The sequence below is a fragment of the Oncorhynchus kisutch genome, linkage group LG16 (assembly GCF_002021735.2).
Source record: "Oncorhynchus kisutch isolate 150728-3 linkage group LG16, Okis_V2, whole genome shotgun sequence".
In the NCBI taxonomy this organism is placed as follows: Eukaryota; Metazoa; Chordata; class Actinopteri; order Salmoniformes; family Salmonidae; genus Oncorhynchus; species Oncorhynchus kisutch.
The window spans coordinates 12,901,796-12,926,067 of NC_034189.2; the positions used below are offsets into that span (position 1 = coordinate 12,901,796).

The following is a 24,272-nucleotide window of genomic DNA, read 5'->3' on the forward strand; positions in this document are numbered from 1 at the left end:
CTAGAAGAATGATTGACCTCTTTACACCTAGAAGAATGATTGACCTCTTTACACCTAGAAGAAGGCTTGAACTCTGTACTTTACACCTAGAAGAATGATTGAACTCTGTACTTTACACCTAGAAGAATGATTGAACTCTGTACTTTACACCTAGAAGAATGATTGACCTCTTTACACCTAGAAGAATGATTGACCTCTTTACACCTAGAAGAAGGATTGAACTCTGTACTTTACACCTAGAAGAATGATTGAACTCTGTACTTTACACCTAGAAGAATGATTGAACTCTGTACTTTACACCTAGAAGAATGATTGAACTCTGTACTTTACACCTAGAAGAATGATTGACCTCTTTACACCTAGAAGAATGATTGACCTCTTTACACCTAGAAGAAGGATTGAACTCTGTACTTTACACCTAGAAGAATGATTGAACTCTGTACTTTACTCCTAGAAGAAGGATTGACCTCTTTACTCCTAGAAGAATGATTGAACTCTGTACTTTACTCCTAGAAGAATGATTGACCTCTTTACACCTAGAAGAATGATTGAACTCTGTACTTTACTCCTAGAAGAATGATTGACCTCTTTACACCTAGAAGAATGATTGAACTCTGTACTTTACTCCTAGAAGAAGGATTGACCTCTTTACTCCTAGAAGAATTATTGAACTCTGTACTTTACTCCTAGAAGAATGATTGAACTCTGTACTTTACTCCTAGAAGAATGATTGAACTCTGTACTTTACTCCTAGAAGATTGATTGACCTCTTTACTCCTAGAAGATTGATTGAACTCTGTACTTTACTCCTAGAAGATTGATTGACCTCTTTACTCCTAGAAGATTGATTGACCTCTTTACACCTAGAAGAATTATTGAACTCTGTACTTTACTCTTAGAAGGATTGACCTCTTTACTCCTAGAAGAATGATTGACCTCTTTACACCCAGAAGATTGATTGAACTCTGTACTTTACTCTTAGAAGACAGGATTGACCTCTTTACTCCTAGAAGAATGATTGACCTCTTTACACCTAGAAGAATGATTGACCTCTGTACTTTACTCTTAGAAGAAGGATTGACCTCTTTACTCCTAGAAGAATGATTGACCTCTTTACACCCAGAAGAATGATTGACCTCTGTACTTTACTCTTAGAAGAAGGATTGACCTCTTTACTCCTAGAAGAATGATTGACCTCTTTACTCCTAGAAGAATGATTGACCTCTTTACACCCAGAAGATTGATTGAACTCTGTACTTTACTCCTAGAAGAATGATTGACCTCTTTACTCCTAGAAGAATGATTGACCTCTTTACTCCTAGAAGAATGATTGACCTCTTTACACCCAGAAGATTGATTGAACTCTGTACACCCAGAAGAATGATTGACCTCTTTACTCCTAGAAGAATGATTGACCTCTTTACTCCTAGAAGAATGATTGACCTGTTTACACCCAGAAGATTGATTGAACTCTGTACATTACTCCTAGAAGAATGAAAAAAAATCTTCACTTCACTCTTAGGAGAATGATTGAACTATTTACTCCCAGAAGAATGATTGGACTCTGTTCTGTACTCCTAGAAGAATGATGAACAATTTACTTTTTACTCCTAGAAGAATGACAAAACTCTGTACTTTACTCCTAGAGGAATTATTAAACTCTATACTTTACTCTGAGAAGGATGATCGAACTCTGTACATTACTCCTAGAAGAATCAATGAACAATTTACTTTTTACTCCTTGAAGAATGATTTAACTCTGTACTTTACTACTAGAAGAATTAATGAATGATTTACTTTACTCCTAGAAGAATGATTGACGTCTGTACTTTACTCCTAGGAGAATTATTGAATGATTTACTTTACTCCTAGAAGAATGATTGAACTCTGTACTTTATACCAAGCAGAATGACGGAACTCTGTACTTTATACCAAGCAGAATGACGGAACTCTGTACTTTATACCAAGCAGAATGACGGAACTCTGTACTTTATACCAAGCAGAATGATGGAACTCTGTACTTTATACCAAGCAGAATGATGGAACTCTGTACTTTATACCAAGCAGAATGACGGAACTCTGTACTTTATACCAAGCAGAATGACGGAACTCTGTACTTTATACCAAGCAGAAGGATGGAACTCTGTACTTTATACCAAGCAGAATGACGGAACTCTGTACTTTATACCAAGCAGAATGACGGAACTCTGTACTTTATACCTAGCCGAATGATGGAACTCTGTACTTGATACCAAGCAGAATGACGGAACTCTGTACTTTATACCAAGCAGAATGACGGAACTCTGTACGTTATACCAAGCAGAATGATGGAACTTTGTACTTTATACCAAGCAGAATGACAGAACTCTGTACTTTATACCAAGCAGAATGACAGAACTCTGTACTTTATAGCAAGCAGAAGGATGGAACTCTGTACTTTATACCAAGCAGAATGACAGAACTCTGTACTTTATACCAAGCAGAATGACAGAACTCTGTACTTTATACCAAGCAGAATGATGGAACTCTGTACTTTATACCAAGCAGAATGACAGAACTCTGTACTTTATACCAAGCAGAATGATGGAACTCTGTACTTTACTCTTAGAATAATTATTTTTTCCCCCACTCTATTCTTAGAAGAATGATTGAACTCTTCTCCTAGAAGAATGATTGATCTTTGTACTTTACTCCTAGAAGAATGATTGATCTTTGTACTTTACTCCTAGAAGAATGATTGAATAGTGTACTTTACTCCTAGAAGAATGATTGAACTCTGTACTTTACACCTAGCAGAATGACGGAACTACTTTACTCTAAGAATAATGAAAAAAATCTTCACTCTGTTCTTAGAAGAATGATTCAACTCTGTACATTACTCCTAGAAGAATGATTGAACTCTGTACTCCTAGAAGAATGATTGATCTCTTTACTTTACTCCTAGAAGAATGATCGAACTCTGCACTTTACTCCTAGAAGAATGATTGAACTCTGTACATTACTCCTAGAAGAATGATTGAACTCTTCTCCTAGAAGAATGATTGAACTCTTCTCCTAGAAGAATGATTGAACTCTTCTCCTAGAAGAATGATTGATCTCTGTACTTTACTCCTAGAAGAATGATTGAACTCTGTACTCCTAGAAGAATGATTGAACTCTTCTCCTAGAAGAATGATTGATCTCTGTACTTTACTCCTAGAAGAATGATTGAACTCTGTACTCCTAGAAGAATGATTGAACTCTTCTCCTAGAAGAATGATTGATCTCTGTACTTTACTCCTAGAAGAATGATTGAACTCTGTACTCCTAGAAGAATGATTGAACTCTTCTCCTAGAAGAATGATTGATCTCTGTACTTTACTCCTAGAAGAATGATTGAACTCTGTACTCCTAGAAGAATGATTGAACTCTTCTCCTAGAAGAATGATTGATCTCTGTACTTTACTCCTAGAAGAATGATTGAACTCTGTACTCCTAGAAGAATGATTGAACTCTTCTCCTAGAAGAATGATTAATCTCTGTACTTTACTCCTAGAAGAATGATTGATCTCGCTAGAAGCATGTGTTTCAGACATAAGGAAGTGGATGGCTGCAAACTTTCTACTATTAAACTCGGACAAAACAGAGATGCTTGTTCTAGGTCCCAAGAAACAAAGAGATCTTCTGTTGAATCTGACAATGAATCTTAATGGTTGTACAGTCGTCTCAAATAAAACTGTGAAGGACCTCGGCGTTACTCTGGACCCTGATCTCTCTTTTGAAGAACATATCAAGACCATTTCGAGGACAGCTTTTTTCCATCTACGTAACATTGCAAAAATCTGTAACTTTCTGTCCAAAAATGATGCAGAAAAATTAATCCATGCTTTTGTCACTTCTAGGTTAGACTACTGCAATGCTCTATTTTCCAGCTACCCGGATAAAGCACTAAATAAACTTCAGTTAGTGCTAAATACGGCTGCTAGAATCCTGACTAGAACCCAAAAATGTGATCATATTACTCCAGTGCTAGCCTCTCTACACTGGCTTCCTGTCAAAGCAAGGGCTGATTTCAAGGTTTTACTGCTAACCTACAAAGCATTACATGGGCTTGCTCCTACCTATCTCTCTGATTTGGTCCTGCCGTACATACCTACACGTACGCTACGGTCACAAGACGCAGGCCTCCTAATTGTCCCTAGAATTTCTAAGCAAACAGCTGGAGGCAGGGCTTTCTCCTATAGAGCTCCATTTTTATGGAACGGTCTGCCTACCCATGTCAGAGACGCAAACTCGGTCTCAACCTTTAAGTCTTTACTGAAGACTCATCTCTTCAGTGGGTCATATGATTGAGTGTAGTCTGGCCCAGGAGTGGGAAGGTGAACGGAAAGGCTCTGGAGCAACGAACTGCCCTTGCTGTCTCTGCCTGGCCGGTTCCCCTCTTTCCACTGGGATTCTCTGCCTCTAACCCTATTACAGGGGCTGAGTCACTGGCTTGCTGGGGCTCTCTCATGCCGTCCCTGGAGGGGGTGCGTCACCTGAGTGGGTTGATTCACTGTTGTGGTCATCCTGTCTGGGTTTGGCGCCCCCCCCTTGGGTTGTGCCGTGGCGGAGATCTTTGTGGGCTATACTCAGCCTTGTCTCAGGATGGTAAGTTGGTGGTTGAAGATATCCCTCTAGTGGTGTGGGGGCTGTGCTTTGGCAAAGTGGGTGGGGTTATATCCTTCCTGTTTGGCCCTGTCCGGGGGTGTCCTCGGATGGGGCCACAGTGTCTCCTGACCCCTCCTGTCTCAGCCTCCAGTATTTATGCTGCAGTAGTTTATGTGTCGAGGGGCTGGGGTCAGTTTGTTATATCTGGAGTACCTCTCCTGTCCTATTCGGTGTCCTGTGTGAATCTAAGTGTGCGTTCTCTAATTCTCTCCTTCTCTCTTTCTTTCTCTCTCTCGGAGGACCTGAGCCCTAGGACCATGCCCCAGGACTACCTGACATGATGACTCCTTGCTGTTCCCAGTCCACCTGGCCATGCTGCTGCTCCAGTTTCAACTTCCACCTGACTGTGCTGCTGCTCCAGTTTCAACTGTTCTGCCTAATTATTATTCGACCATGCTGGTCATTTATGAACATTTGAACATCTTGGCCATGTTCTGTTATAATCTCCACCCAGCACAGCCAGAAGAGGACTGGCCACCCCACATAGCCTGGTTCCTCTCTAGGTTTCTTCCTAGGTATTGGCCTTTCTAGGGAGTTTTTCCTAGCCACCGTGCTTCTACACCTGCATTGCTTGCTGTTTGGGGTTTTAGGCTGGGTTTCTGTACAGCACTTTGAGATATCAGCTGATGTACGAAGGGCTATATAAATACATTTGATTTGATTTGATTTGATCTCTGTACTTTACTCCTAGAAGAATGATTGAACTCTGTACTCCTAGAAGAATGATTGAACTCTTCTCCTAGAAGAATGATTGATCTCTGTACTTTACTCCTAGAAGAATGATTGATTTCTGTACTCCTAGAAGAATGATTGATCTCTGTACTTTACTCCTAGAAGAAAGGCTAATCTTGCTGGTCATTTACCTGACTTTAATTCCATTTCATCTCAACATAACACATCTGATTGATACACAACATAATATTCAAACAGATCATTGCTAATGTATCAATTAAATGTAATTATCACATTTATATTCAGAACTAACCTGATTGTTTCAAACACATTTTATGTTTATGATACTGGAGCGCATGTCTAGGTCCAAAAAGCTCCTTAACAGCTTCTACCACCAAAGCATAAGACTGCTGAACAATTAACTCGCTGTTAATTATCTATGCATAGTCAGTTTACCCCTACCTACATATACAAATGACCTCGACAAACCTGTACCCCCGCACATTGACTCGGCATCGTTATTGTTATGTTATTGTGTTGCTTTTTATTACATTTTTTACTTTAGTTTATTTAGTAAATATTTTGGTTCGGGGCTCGTAAGTAAGCATTTCATGGTTATATTCGGTGCATCTGACAAATAAAAGCTGTACATTCTTTGCAAAGATTATAGTGAAAAACCTAAAATATGGCATAATACAGCCTTATATTTTGTGTCATGAGGTTTATAAGCATTTAGAAATGATCTTCAAGAATCTAGGGGTATCAATCTAGGGGTATCAATCTAGGGGTATCAATCTAGGGGTATCAATTGAAATGACTGTCGACCAGCAGCAGTTGTGTAAAGTACTTAAGTAAAAAATACTTTAGAGTATTACTTTTTATTTAACCAGGCAAGTCAGTTCAGAACAAATTCTTATTTACAATGACAGCCTACCCCTACCCCGGACGACGCTGGGCCAATTGTGCGCCGCTCTATGGGACTCCCAATCACGGCTGGATGTGATACAGCCTGGAATCGAACCAGGGTCTGTAGTGATGCCTCTAGCACTGAGTTGCAGTGCCTTTGACCGCTGCGCCACTCGGGAGCACTTACGTTGTTTTTTGGGGGTTTTCTGTACTTTAGTATTTATATTTTTGGCAACTTTTACTTTTTCTTCACTACAATCCGAAAGAAAATGATATACTTTCTACTCCATACATTTTCCCTGATACCCAAAAATCCTTGATACATTTTGACAGGAAAAAGGACCAATTCACACACTTATCAAGAGAACATCCCTGGTCGTCCCTACTGCCTCTGATCTGGCAGACTCACTAAACAGAGAACATCCCTGGTCGTCCCTACTGCCTCTGATCTGGCAGACTCACTAAACAGAGAACATCCCTGGTCGTCCCTACTGCCTCTGATCTGGCAGACTCACTAAACAGAGAACATCCCTGGTCCCTACTGCCTCTGATCTGGCAGACTCACTAAACAGAGAACATCCCTGGTCGTCCCTACTGCCTCTGATCTGGCAGACTCACTAAACAGAGAACATCCCTAGTCATCCCTACTGCCTCTGATCTGGAGGACTCACTAAACAGAGAACATCCCTGGTCCCTAATGACTGATCCGGAGGGCTCACTAAACAGAGAACATCCCTGGTCATCTACTGACTCTGATCTGGAGGGCTCACTAAACAGAGAACATCCCTGGTCATCCCTACTGCCTCTGATCTGGAGGACTCACTAAACAGAGAACATCCCTGGTCCCTACTGCCTCTGATCTGGAGGACTCACTAAACAGAGAACATCTCTGGTCCCTACTGACTCTGATCTGGAGGACTCACTAAACAGAGAACATCCCTGGTCATCCCTACTGCCTCTGATCTGGAGGACTCACTAAACAGAGAACATCCCTGGTCATCCCTACTGCCTCTGATCTGGAGGACTCACTAAACAGAGAACATCCCTGGTCATCCCTACTGCCTCTGATCTGGAAGACTCACTAAACAGAGAACATCCCTGGTCATCCCTACTGCCTCTGATCTGGGGGACTCACTAAACAGAGAACATCCCTGGTCATCCCTACTGCCTCTGATCTGGCAGACTCATTCAACACAAATGCTTCGTTAGTAAATTATGTCTGAGTGTTGGAGTGTGCCCCCGGCTATCCGTCAATAAAAAATGTAATAAAATTGTGCCGTCCGGGTTGGAATTTGAAATGATTCATACTTGATACTTAAGTACATTTTAGCAATTCCATTTACTTTTGATTCTTAAGTACATTTAAAACGGAATACTATTAGACTTTTACTCAAGTAGTATTTTACTGGGTGACTTTTACTTTTACATGAGTCATTTTCTATTAAGGTATCTTTACTTTTACTCAAGTACTTGAGTACTTTTTCCACCACTGCCCAGCAGGACATTTCTTTATCCAAGACCTGTCATGAGGTACAGCTTGACACTATGGCTCCCTATAGGGTCCACAGATCTATTGCTAGGCAACGTTTGGATAATGTTGGTAATTATGATATTACTAATACTGGGGTCTGCATTATATGAATGGTGTCCGCTGGATTACAAGGGGTTGATTAGAGGCCGTTTTAACTGAATTAGAGAGTCGAGGCACCTTGGTTCTCTCTCTAGGGTTTGTGTTCGGGTTGTGGTTGAGGTTAGGGTGGAAACAGGATGTGAAAATGAGGCTAGGGTTAAGGTTATGGTTGAGGCTGGAGTTGAACCGGCATGTGGACATGAAATTAACCCGAACACTAACCCTATCTTCATGTCCACATCCTGATTCCTCCTTAATTGATAAGAAAGACACACCCTCTACCATTTTCCCCCCTTATTCCATTGGTGGTCCCAAAGGCAAGGGTGGGCTATTCCTGTTTGTTGTCCATTCACAAGCCTCTGCCGAGTCCCCAACAACCGGATGTTCCGGTTTTAAGGGGAAGTAAAATTATACTTTTCCACCCCTTCTCGTTAAGTCCAGTCAGAACCAATATGAAGCAGGCGCAGCCCGCCCTTGATCTAGTTTCAAGCGTTTATTTTATGACTGCTAGCCTTTCACTGATGCACATGATTCCGAAGAAGCGATTGGTCGAGGGCGGTGTCTGTCAGACGGTAAGGGCGTAGCTCTGTATTTCGTTCACTGTCAGAGCTCGAGGGACGAAACGAAGGGTTCGTTTCCGTTTGTAGGCTGCGGAAACCGAGTTTCACAGTGCTACACAAGCCGAACAGAGACCGATTGGAGCTCGATCCTACGACGGAGAGGAGGAAAGAGGACAGTAATTGCGGAAGACCTTGTAATCAAAATACCGTCCAAATTTACACTAATATTATACTTTAATAGCACTCAAACCCAGTGCCTGCGAAGATGGGAGACAAGGCGGGGACCAGGTAAAGAGAAATTATCAGTCTTTGGTTGTTTTTAGCGTTTACATTTTTCTGGTGATGTTTGTGTTATTTGGGAAAATAGGCAATCATAAGGAAGAAAAGGTATCCTGGTTTCGCATGCAGAGACGGGGCATGAAAGGCAAGCAGCACACTGGCCGAGGTTCCCTAAGCAGCAATAACAGAGGGTTAGTTGAGAAGAGTGGAGGTTTCGTTGGTTCAGGGGAGAGAGATAGAGGGACAATGATGAGAGAGAGAGAGAGTTTTAAGTGCGAATGAAATCATATCATCAATATGCAAGCGAACCCGTACTTCGCATTAGGCTATGGGCTTGTGGCGATACAGTTATCTATAATGCAAAACACAGGGTCCGTTTGTACCTGTCAAATTGAGTGTAGGGAGGGGCTAGTCTATACTGTCGAAATGAACCTCAATCTGATTAATTCTACCCTACTCCTGCTAGATTGCTAGTTCCCAACGTCAGACAGCCACAGATTGTATCAGGTTGAAACAAAGTGATGAACTCGGCTACTGTAGCCACAAGCGACTAAATACATTGTTTATAAAAAATATATCACCGTGTGCGGCAGCATCATTGTCAACGTTGTAACTATTTTATTACAATGTAACGCAACCTAGACTCAAATAGACTAGCCTACTGTAGCCACTCCGTTGACGATAAACATAGGCTACTTCCTCTTTAAAGTAGCAAGTAAAGGGACACGTGTTACCCTGAAAATGTCATGCGACTGTCTGTCAGTTTGTCTGCAGTTTCTGTGAAAATCCAAATGTAACGTTAGGCTCCTATTGTGTTAGTTTACCGCAGCACCGAATCATGACAGGGTGACACCCCCGACTATGACGTGGGTTTGACGTATGGTTCTGGTTTAATTCTAATGCACGCACAAATGTGGGGGTGGGGGTAGGTCAAGCCTTGGAATTTAATGTGGTCTGAGAGAGAACAATGGGATCCATATGAAATACTCTCTACCCCCCCCCCCCTTTCACCCTCTTTCAATTCAATTACAATTTAAGGACTTTATTTGCATGGGAAACATATGTTAACGTTGCCAAAGCAAGTGAAGTAGATAAGAAACAAAAGTGAAATAAACAATAAAAATTAACAGTAAAGATTACACTCACAAAAGTTCCAAAATAATGAAGACCGTACAAATGTCATATTATGTGCAAATAGTTCAAGTACAAAAGGGAAAATAAATCAACATAAATATGGGTTGTATTTACAATGGTGTTTGTTCTTCACTGGTTGCCTTTTTCTTGTGGCCTCAGGTAACACATCTTGCTGCTGTGATGGCACACTGTGGTATTTCACCCAGTAGATATGGGAGTTTATCAAAATTGGGTTTGTTTTCAAATTCTTTGTTTATCTGTGTAATCTGATGGAAATATGTGTCTCTAATATGGTCATACATTTGGCAGTTAGGAAGTGCAGCTCAGTTTCCACCTCATTTTGTGGGCAGTGAGCACATATCCTGTCTTCTCTTGAGAGCCATGTCTGCCTACGGCGGCCTTTCTCAATAGCAAGGCTATGCACAGTGAGTCTGTACATAGTCAAAGATTTACTTAATTTTGGGTCAGTCACAGTGGTCAGGTATTCTGCCACTGTGTACTCTCTGTTTAGGGCCAAATAGTATTCTAGTTTGCTCTGTTTTTTTGTTAATTATTTACCATGTGTCAAGTAATTATGTTTTAGTTTTGTCATGATTTGGTTGGGTCTAATTGTGTTGCTGTCCTGGGGCTCTGAGTCGCGCTCTCTCTCTCTCTCTCGCTCTCTCTGTCTCTGTATGAAATAAATGAAATACATCAAGTTCTTCCACACTGATCTCAACAAACCCTTACTGTATGGACCTCGATTTGTATATGGGGTATTGTCATGCTGAAACAGGAAAGGGCCTTCCTCAAACCTATGCCACAAAGTTGGAAGCACAGAATCATCTAGAATGTCATTGTATGTTGTAGCGTTAAGATTTCCCTTCACTGGAACTAAGGGTCCTAGCCGTAACCATGAAGAACAGCCCTAGATCATTATTCCTCCTCTACCAAACTTTACAGTTGTCACTATGCATTGGTGCAGGTAACATTATCCTGGCATCTGCCAAACCCAGATTCGTCCGTCTGACTGCCAGATGGTGAAGCATTATTCATCACTCCAGAGAAGGTGTTTCCACTGATCCAGAGGCCAATGGCAGTGAGTTTTACACCACTCCAGCCAACGCTTGACATTGCACATGATGATCTTAGGCTTGTGTGCGGCTGCTCGGCCATGGAAACCCATTTCATGAAGCTCCCGACAAACAGTTATTGTGCTGGCGTTGCTTCCAGAGGCAGTTTGGGACTCGGTAGTGAGTGTTGCAACCGAGAACAGATTCTTTTTACGCGCCACATGCTTCAGCACTCGCCGGTCCCATTCTGTGAGCTTGTGTGGCCTACCACTTTGCGGCTGAGCCGTTGTTACTCCTAGACGTTCCCACTTCACAATAACAGCACTTACAGTTGACCGGGGCAGTTCTAGCAGGGCAGACATTTGACAAACTGACTTGTTGGAAAGGTGGCCTCCAATAACGGTGCCACATTGAAAGTCACTGAGCTCTTCAGTAAGACCATTCTACTGCCAATGTTTGTCTATGGAGATTGCATTGCTGTGTACTAAATTTTATGGGCCTGTCAGCAATGAGTGTGGCTGAAATGGCAGAATCCACTCATTTGAATGGGTGTCCATATACCTTTGTATATATAGTGTATTATTTACAAATAATGTGATTGAAAGAACCAGAATTATCATCAGGATATTTTCTACTGTTTTTATTTGTTGGCTTTAGGTCTTTTTTATTTTACTTAGTTGATGATGGAAGTTATAGGCCTACTGCTGCATTGGCCTGTGATGTATCATCTCTGAGTTCTAGGGTTTCATTTATTTCAGATCTTTATGATTAACCACTGTGACAGTTATTATGAAAGTGAAACTGTTTCATGAAAAATGCGCATACTGAAAATAATCATACCTGGCACGCAGATGGGTAGAAATTGTAGGATAAATTGTAAGCTTTCCGATGGTCTTTTAATATTACACCCGTTAAACAAATGTGAACGCGCAAGCGCCTGTTAGCAACGGGTGTGGCGCGTGCATACAGTACATAGGAGTTCCCGTGAAAAAAACGTGCCCGTCTATGGAAATCAAAGGCCCGTCCAAATGATTCGTTATGGCGCGGTCCCTATAACAAGAATACCATGGCAACTATTGTCTAATAATAATAACAATGAAATAATAAGAGTCAATGTCTACAACTCCATTCAGATTAAACAACTACCTGTCGGTTGCACGTTGTAGCCTACTCCTTCTTATTTAGTCATTTGAAATCCGTTTTGCCTTGATCAGCCTAGTGATCTCCCACTTCACGTTGCTACACATGGACCCTCTGACTAGTACCAACAAGCTGAAACCTGCGAAACCTCTGTAGGCTATACAGCATGTATTTTTACGAGGCATACGTCATAAAAACTACATTCAAACCTTTGTTGTTTTATTAAATTATTAAATTAAGAATTTTAAATGTCATGGTATATCCTTGTGTGTAGCAATGTCACATGGATAATGTAATTACATGTATTTATTTAATTTGACCAGTATTCAAAGTCACTGTCTGCTCGGCACACCTGGCACTGCGCCCTTAGCAACTCTTCATGCAGCAGTCAGAGGAGTGTGTGGCTGGAATAACCTTTGACCTTCACTATCCCATCAGTACAGTATATAGCAAGGTTATTATAGTATCCCTTTAAATTTGGTGAAAATGTTCAGAATGTTAGGGCTCAATGGAAGAAAGCCTTGTAAATGCACACATATTCACACATATTCACACATATTCACGCATATTCACACATATTCACGCATATTCACACATATTCACACATATTCATGCATATTCACACATATTCACACATATTCACACATATTCACACATATTCACACGTACTCACACGTATTCACACGTATTCACACATATTCACACATATTCACACGTACTCACACGTACTCACACGTATTCACGCATATTCACACATATTCACACATATTCACACATATTCACGCATATTCACGCATATTCACGCATATTCACGCATATTCACGCATATTCACACATATTCACACATATTCACGCATATTCACACGTACTCACACGTATTCACACGTATTCACACATATTCACACATATTCACACGTATTCACACGTACTCACACGTATTCACACGTATTCACACATATTCACACATATTCACACATATGCACACATATTCACACATATTCACGCATATTCACACATATTCACACATATTCACACGTACTCACACGTATTCACACGTATTCACACGTATTCACACATATGCACACATATGCACACATATTCACACATATGCACACATATGCACACATATTCACACATATTCACACATATTCACACATATTCGTCTTATTTTCAGCACTTTGACATTCTATTAAAAGCGCTATAGAAATGTTATACATTATTATTATTATTATAAAATTCAGTTGTTGAATCTGTGAAATATTAGAAGGGGGAAATGTGTGCGATAGGGGTTTGAGATGGTGGTCCCGTAAAACGACCCTAATGATCCTCACTAATCAAGGAACTGTGTTGACGACGTACCAGTCCTGGTGAACCGTGCGCCAGGCTCCAGGTTTTAATTGCTAGGTCTGGTCTGCGTAACATTATGGTTCAAATAGGCAACTTATTGCACAGCTTGTAATACATTAGCCTAAAATCATCCACTTTTTCTAGTGATCGTCAGGAACAACCACATGAACGTAACAGAGTAAAATAAAGATAAACTGACGATGTTAAGACTAAAACTAAAGTCAGTGACAGTTGTAAATGTATCTGGGTATAACTGACAGGTGGCTACCAATAGTGACTCATATTTAACACAATACAAATGGTAAAAAATACAGTGAAAAGTCTGGGAATATAATGAAAACATTCTAGAAATGTCAACTCGGTAGGTTTGGAGCTATACTATCATTCAAACCGTGTCCTATTCATCTGAGATATTATAGCGGACACAGGATAGTATATCTTGGGTCTACTACATATCATCCCAGGTTATAAGGCATTTCATTACCTTCACTGTGGGAAAGTGTTGCTATGCTTCAGTTTGCTGCCGTGTGACCTGGTTCCCATTTGTCTCCAGGGATCATAAGGTCATATAGATCTAAAATAAGTGCATATTGTATATTTGTATATTTACAATCCCCCTTATTCAAACGTCGTGCTCATTCAGCTAGATCCTATCAATAGACCTTATCACTTAGTCAATTACAGAAATAACACCATTCTCCATGCTCCATCAGAAATAACACCATTCTCCATGCTCCATCAGAAATAACTCCATGCTCCATCAGAAATAACACCATTCTCCATGCTCCATCAGAAACAACACCATTCTCCATGCTCCATCAGAAATAACACCATTCTCCATGCTCCATCAGAAATAACACCACTTGGAACAGACATGTTGCTCAACCTTATTCACGGTGTCCTTCATGTGTAAAAAGTGAGGTGGAATTATGAGGGAATGAAGTCAAGGTCAGGATATGGTGTATCTGTAGACACACCTCCATTTATTCAATCTCCATCCCAAACGAATAACTAGTGAATAGCATGCATAGCACTAGTGAATAGCTATTCTCATGCTGAAGTTCAGGGTCAGAATACACCCAGAGAGAAAAGTTGTGTGAGCCCTATCTGTGTGTGTCACTGTGTATGTGTGTTTGTTTGTTTGTGTGTGGTGTGTGTTATGTGTTTGTGTGGTGTGTTTGTGTGGTGTGTGTGTTATATCTGTCTCATATATGTGCGTGGGACATGCAAGTCTAACTGAACCATAGGCTACCTGCCGCCCATACACTCTAACCACTAGGCTACCTGCCGCCCATACACTCTAATCACTAGGCTACCTGTCTCCCCTACACTCTAACCTAGACTACCTGCCGCCCCTACACTCTAACCACTAGGCTACCTGCCGCCCCTACACTCTAACCACTAGGCTACCTGCTGCCCATACACTCTAACCACTAGGCTACCTGCCGCCCATACCCTCTAACCACTAGGCTACCTGCCGCCCCTACACTCTAACCACTAGACTACCTGCCGCCCATACACTCTAACCACTAGGCTACCTGCCGCCCATACCCTCTAACCACTAGGCTACCTGCCGCCCCTACACTCTAACCACTAGACTACCCGCCGCCCCTACACTCTAACCACTAAGCTACCTGTCTCCCCTACACTCTAACCACTAGGCTACCTGCCGCCCCTTCACTCTAACCACTAGGCTACCTGCCGCCCCTACACTCTAACCACTAGGCTACCTGCCGCCCATACACTCTAACCACTAGGCTACCTGCCGCCCATACACTCTAACCACTAGGCTACCTGCCGCCCCTACACTCTAACCACTAAGCTACCTGTCTCCCCTACACTCTAACCACTAGGCTACCTGCCGCCCCTACACTCTAACCACTAGGCTACCTGCCGCCCCTACACTCTAACCACTAGGCTACCTGCCGCCCATACACTCTAACCACTAGGCTACCTGCCGCCCATACACTCTAACCACTAGGCTACCTGCCGCCCATACACTCTAACCACTAGGCTACCTGCCGCCCATACACTCTAACCACTAGGCTACCTGCCGCCCCTACACTCTAACCACTAGGCTACCTGCCGCCCATACACTCTAACCACTAGGCTACCTGCCGCCCCTACACTCTAACCACTAGGCTACCTGCCGCCCATACACTCTAACCACTAGGCTACCTGCCGCCCATACACTCTAACCACTAGGCTACCTGCCGCCCATACACTCTAACCACTAGGCTACCTGCCGCCCCTACACTCTAACCACTAGGCTACCTGCCGCCCATACACTCTAACCACTAGGCTACCTGCCGCCCATACACTCTAACCACTAGGCTACCTGCCGCCCATACACTCTAACCACTAGGCTACCTGCCGCCCCTACACTCTAACCACTAGGCTACCTGCCGCCCATACACTCTAACCACTAGGCTACCTGCCGCCCATACACTCTAACCACTAGGCTACCTGCCGCCCATACACTCTAACCACTAGGCTACCTGCCGCCCATACACTCTAACCACTAGTCTACCTGCCGCCCCTACACTCTAACCACTAGGCTACCTGCCGCCCATACAAGACTCCGGACAGAAACCGGTTTTCACATAATTCAATCAAGGACTGCCTGCGCATCCAAATCACATCCATCTCACCCGACATCCACAAGATTGTGTCCGAGGGGAAATTCAACTTTTCTCATTAAGTAACTTAGTGGCCTATATGACTGTATTTAGTTAATACTAATATTATTGTGAGTTCTTATCCAGGGATATTTACATCTCAAGCTGACAGTATGTTCTGTTTGTTCAGCCATTACAGGAGCAGACTATCCCCATACACACATTCAGACACAAATGTTTAAATTGACATTATTGTTTTATGTAGGATGTTACATTTTTGTCCAGTTGCAATTGTAAGTAAACCCAATAAAAGAAATCTCCATATTTTTCTTTCTTTCAAAGATGCCGTTAAGCCTCACAGCCTACCTCAGACAGTTAAATTATTTTATATAGGTCTAGGCTCGGATGAAATAGACTCCAATTAAGCCCTACCGTTGTTTGTAAAGTCAAATTAAAATGAAGATTGTTGTTGAAATGAATTACTCGACTGGTGTAGTTTTTCTCCATCTGTTGCTGTGCGCCACTTGCAGAACAAGTTAGCTATATTTTCAGCACCAGGCGCTGTTCACCTCCTATTGATTGTGCTGTGGCTGCAGCTTTACCTTTCAGCACCACAAAGTGGTCCGCTGCCTGCTTTATTAGTTGCCTGTCTCATGCATTCTCTCTCTCCTCCTGCAGTTCAAGTTCAGATGCAGGTTTTGCGTTATTTAGGGAGGGTAACTTCCTTCTTGGGACATTGCATTTAGGACTTGAGAATTTTTTATGATGTATCTTAAAAATAAAAAAATAAAAACATTTATAACTAATTTTGGGGGGGCCAAATAATAATGCTGGTGGGCCAGATTTTGCCGGCGGGCCGCCAGTTGGGGAACCATGACCTAGATCTTCTGCACAGATTCTGTCAGACCTGGGCACTAACATTAAATCTCTGTAAGACAAAAATAATGGTGTTCCAAAAAATGTCCAGTTGCCAGGACCACAAATACAAATTCCGTCTAGACACAGTTGCCCTAGAGCACAAAAAAAATATATAAACCTCGGCCTAAACATTAGCGCCACAGGTAACTTCCTCAAAGCTGTGAACGATCTGAGAGACAAGGCAAGAATATCTGCAAAAATATCCTCCATGTACAACTTAAAACACCAAATGATGCATGCAGAGAAGAGTTAGGCCGATACCCGCTAATAATCAAAATCCAGAAAAGAGCTGTTAAATTCTACAACCACCGATTCCCAAACCTTCCATAACAAAGCCATCACCTACAGAGAGATGAACCTGGAGAAGTCCCCTAAGCAAGCTGGTCCTGGGGCTCTGTTCACAAACACAAACAGACCCCACAGAGCCCCAGGACAGAAACACAATTAGACCCAACCAAATCATGAGAAAACAAAAAGAGAATTATTGACACATTAAATAGAATGCTATTTGGCTCTAAACAGAGAGTACACCGTGGCAGAATACCGGACCACTGTGACTGACCCAAATTTAAGGAATGCTTTGACTATGTACAGACTCAGTGAGCATAGCCTTGCTATTGAGAAAGGCCGCCGAAGGCAGACCTGGCTCTCAAGAGAAGACAGGCTATGTGCTCACTGCCCACAAAATGAGGTGGAAACTGAGCTGCACTTCCTAACCTCCTGTCCAATGTATGACCATATTAGAGACACATATTTCCCTCAGATTACACAGACCCACAAAGAATTAGAAAACAAACCCAATCTTGATGAACTCTCATATCTACTGGGTGAAATACCCCAGTGTGCCATCACAGCAGCAAGATTTGCCACAAGAAAAGGGCAACCAGTGAAGAATAAACTCCATTGAAAAAAAAAAACCCCTTTGTACTTTATCTATCTGCACATCGTTACAACACTGTATATAGACATATTATGACATTTGAAAGGTCTTTATTCTTTTGGAACTTTTGTGAGTGTAATGTTTATTGATAATTTTTGATAGTTTTTTTCACTTTTGTTTATTATCTACTTCACTTGCTTTGGCAATGTTAACATATGTTTCCCATGCCAATAAAGCCCTTTGACATGAATTGAGAGAGAGAGAGGAGACAGAGAGAGAGGAAGACCCACTTCCGTTTTTAGGACAAGGAGGAGACTACATACAGTATGTGCATCAGTGGGTGTAGCTGGTAACAGGAAGTGGGGGGTCATGGGGTTTTGTGGTCAATGGGTTATTAAATGTTGCCACAGGAGGAGAGAGCAAGAGAGACTAGACTACTCCCTCAGGTCTGGTAGTTTTAAGATGATTGCTCTTAGGCTACCTACAGTATGTACTTACAAATGGAGTGTGTGTATGTGAGTGTGTGTTAGTGTGTGTGTGCACGCATCATATCTCTCCATATACTGAGTGTGTTAGTGTGTGTGTTAGTGTGTGTGTGAGTGTGTTAGTGTGTGTGTGTGTGCGCATCATATCTCTCCATATACTGAGTGTGTTAGTGTGTGTGTTAGTGTGTGTGTATGTGAATGTGTTAGTGTGTGTGTTAGTGTGTGTGTTAGTGAGTGTGTATGTGTGTGTGTTAGTGAGTGTGTATGTGAGTGTGTTAGTGTGTGTGTTAGTGTGTGTGTATGTGAGTGTGTTAGTGTGTGTGTTTGTGTGTGTGTGGGCATATCTCCATATACTGAGTGTGTTAGTGTGTGTGTTAGTGCGTGTGTATGTGAGTGTGTTAGTGTGTGTGTTAGTGTGTGTGTTAGTGTGTGTGTGGGCATATCTCCATATACTGAGTGTGTTAGTGTGTGTGTTAGTGCGTGTGTTAGTGTGTGTGTTAGTGTGTGTGTTAGTGTGTGTGTGGGCATCATATCTCTCCATATACTGAGTGTGTTCCCATGGCGTCTATGCGTGGTACATTCTCCTCTCCTTTTAGGTAGATGGCCTGGATTTTATTTTCATCTCATTCACCTACTGTCCTGATCTGTCCATTCAAGTCCTCTACCTGATCTGTCCATTCCTGTCCTCTACCTGATCTGTCCATTCCTGTCCTCTACCTGATTTGTCCATTCCTGTCCTCTACCTGATCTGTCCATTCCTGTCCTCTACCTGATTTGTCCATTCCTGTCCTCTACCTGATCTGTCCATTCCTGTCCTCTACCTGATCTGTCCATACCTGTCCTCTACCTGATCTGTCCTCTACCTGATCTGTCCATTCCTGTCTTCTACCTGATCTGTCCATTCCTGTCCTCTACCTGATCTGTCCATTCCTGTCCTCTACCTGATCTGTCCATTCCTGTCCTCTACCTGATCTGTCCATTCCTGTCGTCTACATGATCTGTCCATTCCTGTTGTCTACCTGATCTGTCCATTCCTGTCCTCTACCTAATCTGTCCTCTACCTGATCTGTCCATTCCTGTCCTCTACCTGATCTGTCCATTCCTGTCGTCTACCTGTTCTGTCCATTCCTGTCTTCTACCTGATCTGTCAATTCCTGTCCTCTACCTGATCTGTCCTCTACCTGATCTGTCCATTCCTGTCGTCTACATGATCTGTCCATTCCTGTTGTCTACCTGATCTGTCCATTCCTGTCCTCTACCTGATCTGTCCTCTACCTGATCTGTCCATTCCTGTCCTCTACCTGATCTGTCCTCTACCTGATCTGTCCATTCCTGTCCTCTACCTGATCTGTCCTCTACCTGATCTGTCCATTCCTGTCCTATACCTGATCTGTCCTCTACCTGATCTGTCCATTCCTGTCCTCTACCTTATCTGTCCTCTACCTGATCTGTCCATTCCTGTCCTCTACCTGATATGTCCATTCCTGTCCTCTACCTGATCTGTCCATTTCTGTCCTCTACCTGATCTGTCCATTTCTGTCCTCTACCTGATCTGTCCTCTACCTGACCTGTCTTCTACCTGATCCATCTTGTACCTGATCTGTTGTCTACCTGATCTGTCTACATGATCTGCCTTCCACCCGATCTGTCCTCTACCTGATCTGTCCTCTACCTGATCTATCCTCTACCTGATGTGTCCTCTACCTGATGTGTCCTCTACCTGATGTGTCCTCTACCTGATCTGTTCTCTACCTGATCAGTCCTCTACCTGATGTGTCCTCTACCTGATCACGCCTCTACCTGATGTGTCCTCTACCTGATCCGGCCTCTACCTGATCTGTCCTCTAACTGATCTGTCCTCTAACTGATCCATTCTCTACCTGATCTATCCTCTACCTGATCTATCCTCTACCTGATCTATCCTCTACCTGATCTATCCTCTACCTGATCTATCCTCTACCTGATCTGTCCTCTACCTGATCTGTCCTCTACCTGATCTATCCTCTACCTGATCTATCCTCTACCTGATCTGTCCTCTACCTGATCTATCCTCTACCTGATCTATCCTCTACCTGATCTGTCCTCTACCTGATCTGTCCTCTACCTGATCTATCCTCTACCTGATCTATCCTCTACCTGATCTATCCTCTACCTGTGAATGGAATTAACAGAAGAGCTTAGTACCTCTTTAATTTATTAATTGTGCTAGCCTCTATCACACACACACACACACACACACACACACACACACACACACACACACACACACACACACACACACACACACACACACACACACACACACACACACACACACACACACACACACACACACACACACAGGTGTTGGCTGCGTACAGCTTCCCTCTCGTGTCACCTCTGCTTTCCTTCCCATCGTTCTCTCTCTCTCTCTCTCTATATATATATATATCTCTCCCTCCGTCTCTCCTACTCTTCTACACTCCTTTATTTTTCTCTCCCTCCAGCTGACTCTTGTTTGTCTGGCCCCCCCCCAGGGCCAGTGGTTATTTTCCAAATGGCCCCTATTCCCTATAAACTGCACTATGTTTGACCAGGGCCCATAACTCTATTCCCTATAAACTGCACTACGTTTGACCAGGGCCCATAACTCTATTCCCTATAAACTGCACTATGTTTGACCAGGGCCCATAACTCTATTCCCTATAAACTGCACTACGTTTGACCAGGGCCCATAACTCTATTCCCTATAAACTGCACTACGTTTGACTAGGGCCCATAACTCTATTCCCTATAAACTGCACTACGTTTGACTAGGGCCCATAACTCTATTCCCTATAAACTGCACTACGTTTGACCAGGGCCCATAACTCTATTCCCTATAAACTGCACTACGTTTGACTAGGGCCCATAACTCTATTCCCTATAAACTGCACTACGTTTGACTAGGGCCCATAACTCTATTCCCTATAAAGTGCACTGCTGCAGGGTGAAATGAGACAATGGGCTCTAAAGGAATGTTCATCCTGGGGGGGCAGCTGCCACAGGTGAAAAGATGGAGGGAGACAGAGAAGAAAAGATGAAGGGAGACAGAGAAGAAAAGATGAAGGGAGACAGAGAAGAAAAGATGAAGGGAGAGAGTGAGAGCCAAAGATAGACATCGTATTCTCAATCACAGCTCCCAGGGAAGCTGAAGGGGAGGTACAGCTGGGACCGTATGTATCACGTGTCTCTGAGAAAGAAGGACCGCTAATTTAGGATCAGTTTAGCTTTTTGAAATAATAAAATAGACTTACTCTGAGAAGCTTGTTGAGAGGAAGAGTCACGGAAGGACGATGACTCTGTTTCTCCTCCTCTCCCTCTGTGTGTGTGTATGTGTTCGTGTGTGTGTAAATGTGTGTGTGTGTGTATGTGTGTGTGTATGTGTTCGTGTGTGTGTAAATGTGTGTGTGTGTTCGTGTATGTGTAAATGTGTGTGTGTGTGTGTTCGTGTATGTGTTCGTGTGTGTGTAAATGTGTGTGTGTGTGTGTGTGTGTGTGTGTGTGTGGTGTGTCTTCTCCTCTCCCTAGGTGATCAGTACCAGAGACTCTGGTCTTCCACTCAATCACACACACATGCACGCATGCACAGACAGACAGACAGACAGACACACAGACAGAGACAGACAGACACACAGACAGACAGACAGACAGACAGACAGACAGACAGACAGACAGACAGACAGACAGACAGACAGACAGACAGACAGACAGACAGACAGACAGACAGACAGACAGACAGACAGACAGACAGACAGACAGACAGACAGAGACAGACACACAGACAGACAGACAGACAGACAGACAGACAGACAGACAGACAGACAGACAGACAGACAGACAGACAGACAGACACACAGACAGACAGACAGACAGACAGATTGGTATTTTTGGATGTGGATTTTGTCGATTACAAAAATAAAAATAATTATATATATTTTTTTACACCTTTATTTAATGTTTATTTAACTAGGCAAGTCAGTTAAGAACACATTCTTATTTTCAATGTCGGCCTAGGAACAGTGGGTTAACTGCCTCGTTCAGGGGCAGAACGACAGATTTTCACCTTGTCAGGTCTGGGATTCAATCTTGCAACCTTACGGTTAACTAGTCCAACGCTCTAACCACCTGATTACATAGCACTCCACGAGGAGCCTGCCTGTTAGGCGAATGCAGTAAGCCAAGGTAAGTTGCTAGCTAGCATTAAACTTATCTTATAAAAAACTATTGTAATCACTAAGTTAACTACACATGATTGATGATATTACTAGTTTATCTAGAGTGTCCTGCGTTGCATATAATCGATGCAGCGCTGGGGGATGATTTAACTAAAGCGCATTTGCAAAAAAAGCACAATCGTTACACAACTGTACCTAACCATAAACATCAATGCCTTTCTTAAAATCAATACACAGAAGTATATATTTTTAAACCTGCATATTTAGCTAAAAGAAATCCAGGTTAGCAGGCAATATTAACCAGGTGAAATTGTGTCACTTCTCTTGCGTTCATTGCACGCAGAGTCAGGGTATATGCAACAGTTTGGGCAGTCTGGCTCGTTGCGAACTAATTTGCCAGAATTTTACGTAATTATGACATAACATTGAAGGTTGTGCAATGTAACAGGAATATTCAGACTTAGGGATGCCACCCCTTAGATAAATTTCAGAACGGTTCCGTAATTCACTGAAAGAATAAACGTCTTGTTTTCGAAATGATAGTTTCCGGATTCAACCATATCTATGACCAAAAGCTCGTATTTCTGTGTGTTATTATGTTATAATTAAGGCAGCAGCAGGTTCGTAAGCACTTTCATGCGTTTTGCCAGCAGCTCTTCGCAATCACAGCGCTGTTTATGACTTCAGCCTATAATCTCCAGAGATTAGGCTGGTGTAACCGATGTGAAATGGCTAGCTAGTTATCGGGGTGTGCGCTAATAGCGTTTCAAACGTCACTCTCTCTGAGACTTGGAGTAGTTGTTTGACTTGCTCTGCATGGGTAACGCTGCTTCGAGGGTGGCTGTTGTCGATGTGTTCCTGGTTCGAGCCCAGGTAGGGGCGAGGAGAGGGACGGAAGCTATACTGTTACACTGGCAATACTAAAGTGCCTATAAGTACATCCAATAGTCAAAGGAATATGAAATACAAATGGTATAGAGAGAAATAGTCCGATAATTCCTATAATAACAACAACCTAAAACTTCTTACCTGGGAATATTGAAGACTCATGTTAAAAGGAACCACCAGCTTTCATATGTTCTCATGTTCTGAGCAAGGAACTGAAACGTTAGCTTTCTTACATGGCACATATTGCACTTTTACTTTCTTCTCCAACACTTTGTTTTTGCATTATTTAAACAAAATTGAACATGTTTCATTATTTATTTGAGGCTAAATTGATTTTTATTGATGTATTATATTAAGTTAAAATAAGATTTAATTCAGTATTGTTGTAATTGTCATTATTACAAATAAAAAATAAAGAATTGGCTGATTAATCGGTAACTGGGTTTTTTGGTCCTCCAATAATCGGTATCAGTGTCGAAAAATCATAATCGGTCGACCTCTAGTGTTGATATCAGTGTGTGTTGGCTAAAAGTGACTGTTGGGGTTCATAGCCTGGTTGTCATGAAGCTGAAAGAAATAGACTTGCAAGCAGGCAGCAGGCAGCAGTTAGGCAGGCTGGCAGGCAGCAGTTAGGCAGGCTGGCAGACAGCAGGCAGGCAGCAGTTAGGCAGGCTGGCAGGCAGCAGTTAGGCAGGCTGGCAGACAGCAGGCAGGCAGACAGCAGGCAGGCAGCAGACAGCAGGCAGGCAGACAGCAGGCAGGCAGGCAGGCAGCAGACAGCAGGCAGGCAGGCAGACAGCAGGCGGGCAGCAGACAGCAGGCAGGCAGACAGCAGGCAGGCAGCAGACAGCAGGCAGGCAGACAGCAGGCAGGCAGAC

General features: G+C 42.6%; 1 protein-coding gene across 1 annotated transcript in view; it reads left to right on the plus strand.

Annotated features, from left to right (window-relative positions):
* Positions 1 to 8,367: 8,367 nt before the first annotated feature.
* LOC109882631 (beta-arrestin-2) overlaps positions 8,368 to 24,272 on the plus strand; it is a 90,740-nt gene continuing 74,835 nt past the window's right edge. Inside the window, exon 1 of the mRNA XM_031793075.1 lies at positions 8,368 to 8,745. Within this exon, the coding sequence (XP_031648935.1) occupies positions 8,723 to 8,745 (23 nt within the window). The 5' untranslated portion in view covers positions 8,368 to 8,722. The remainder of the gene's footprint in view (positions 8,746 to 24,272) is intronic.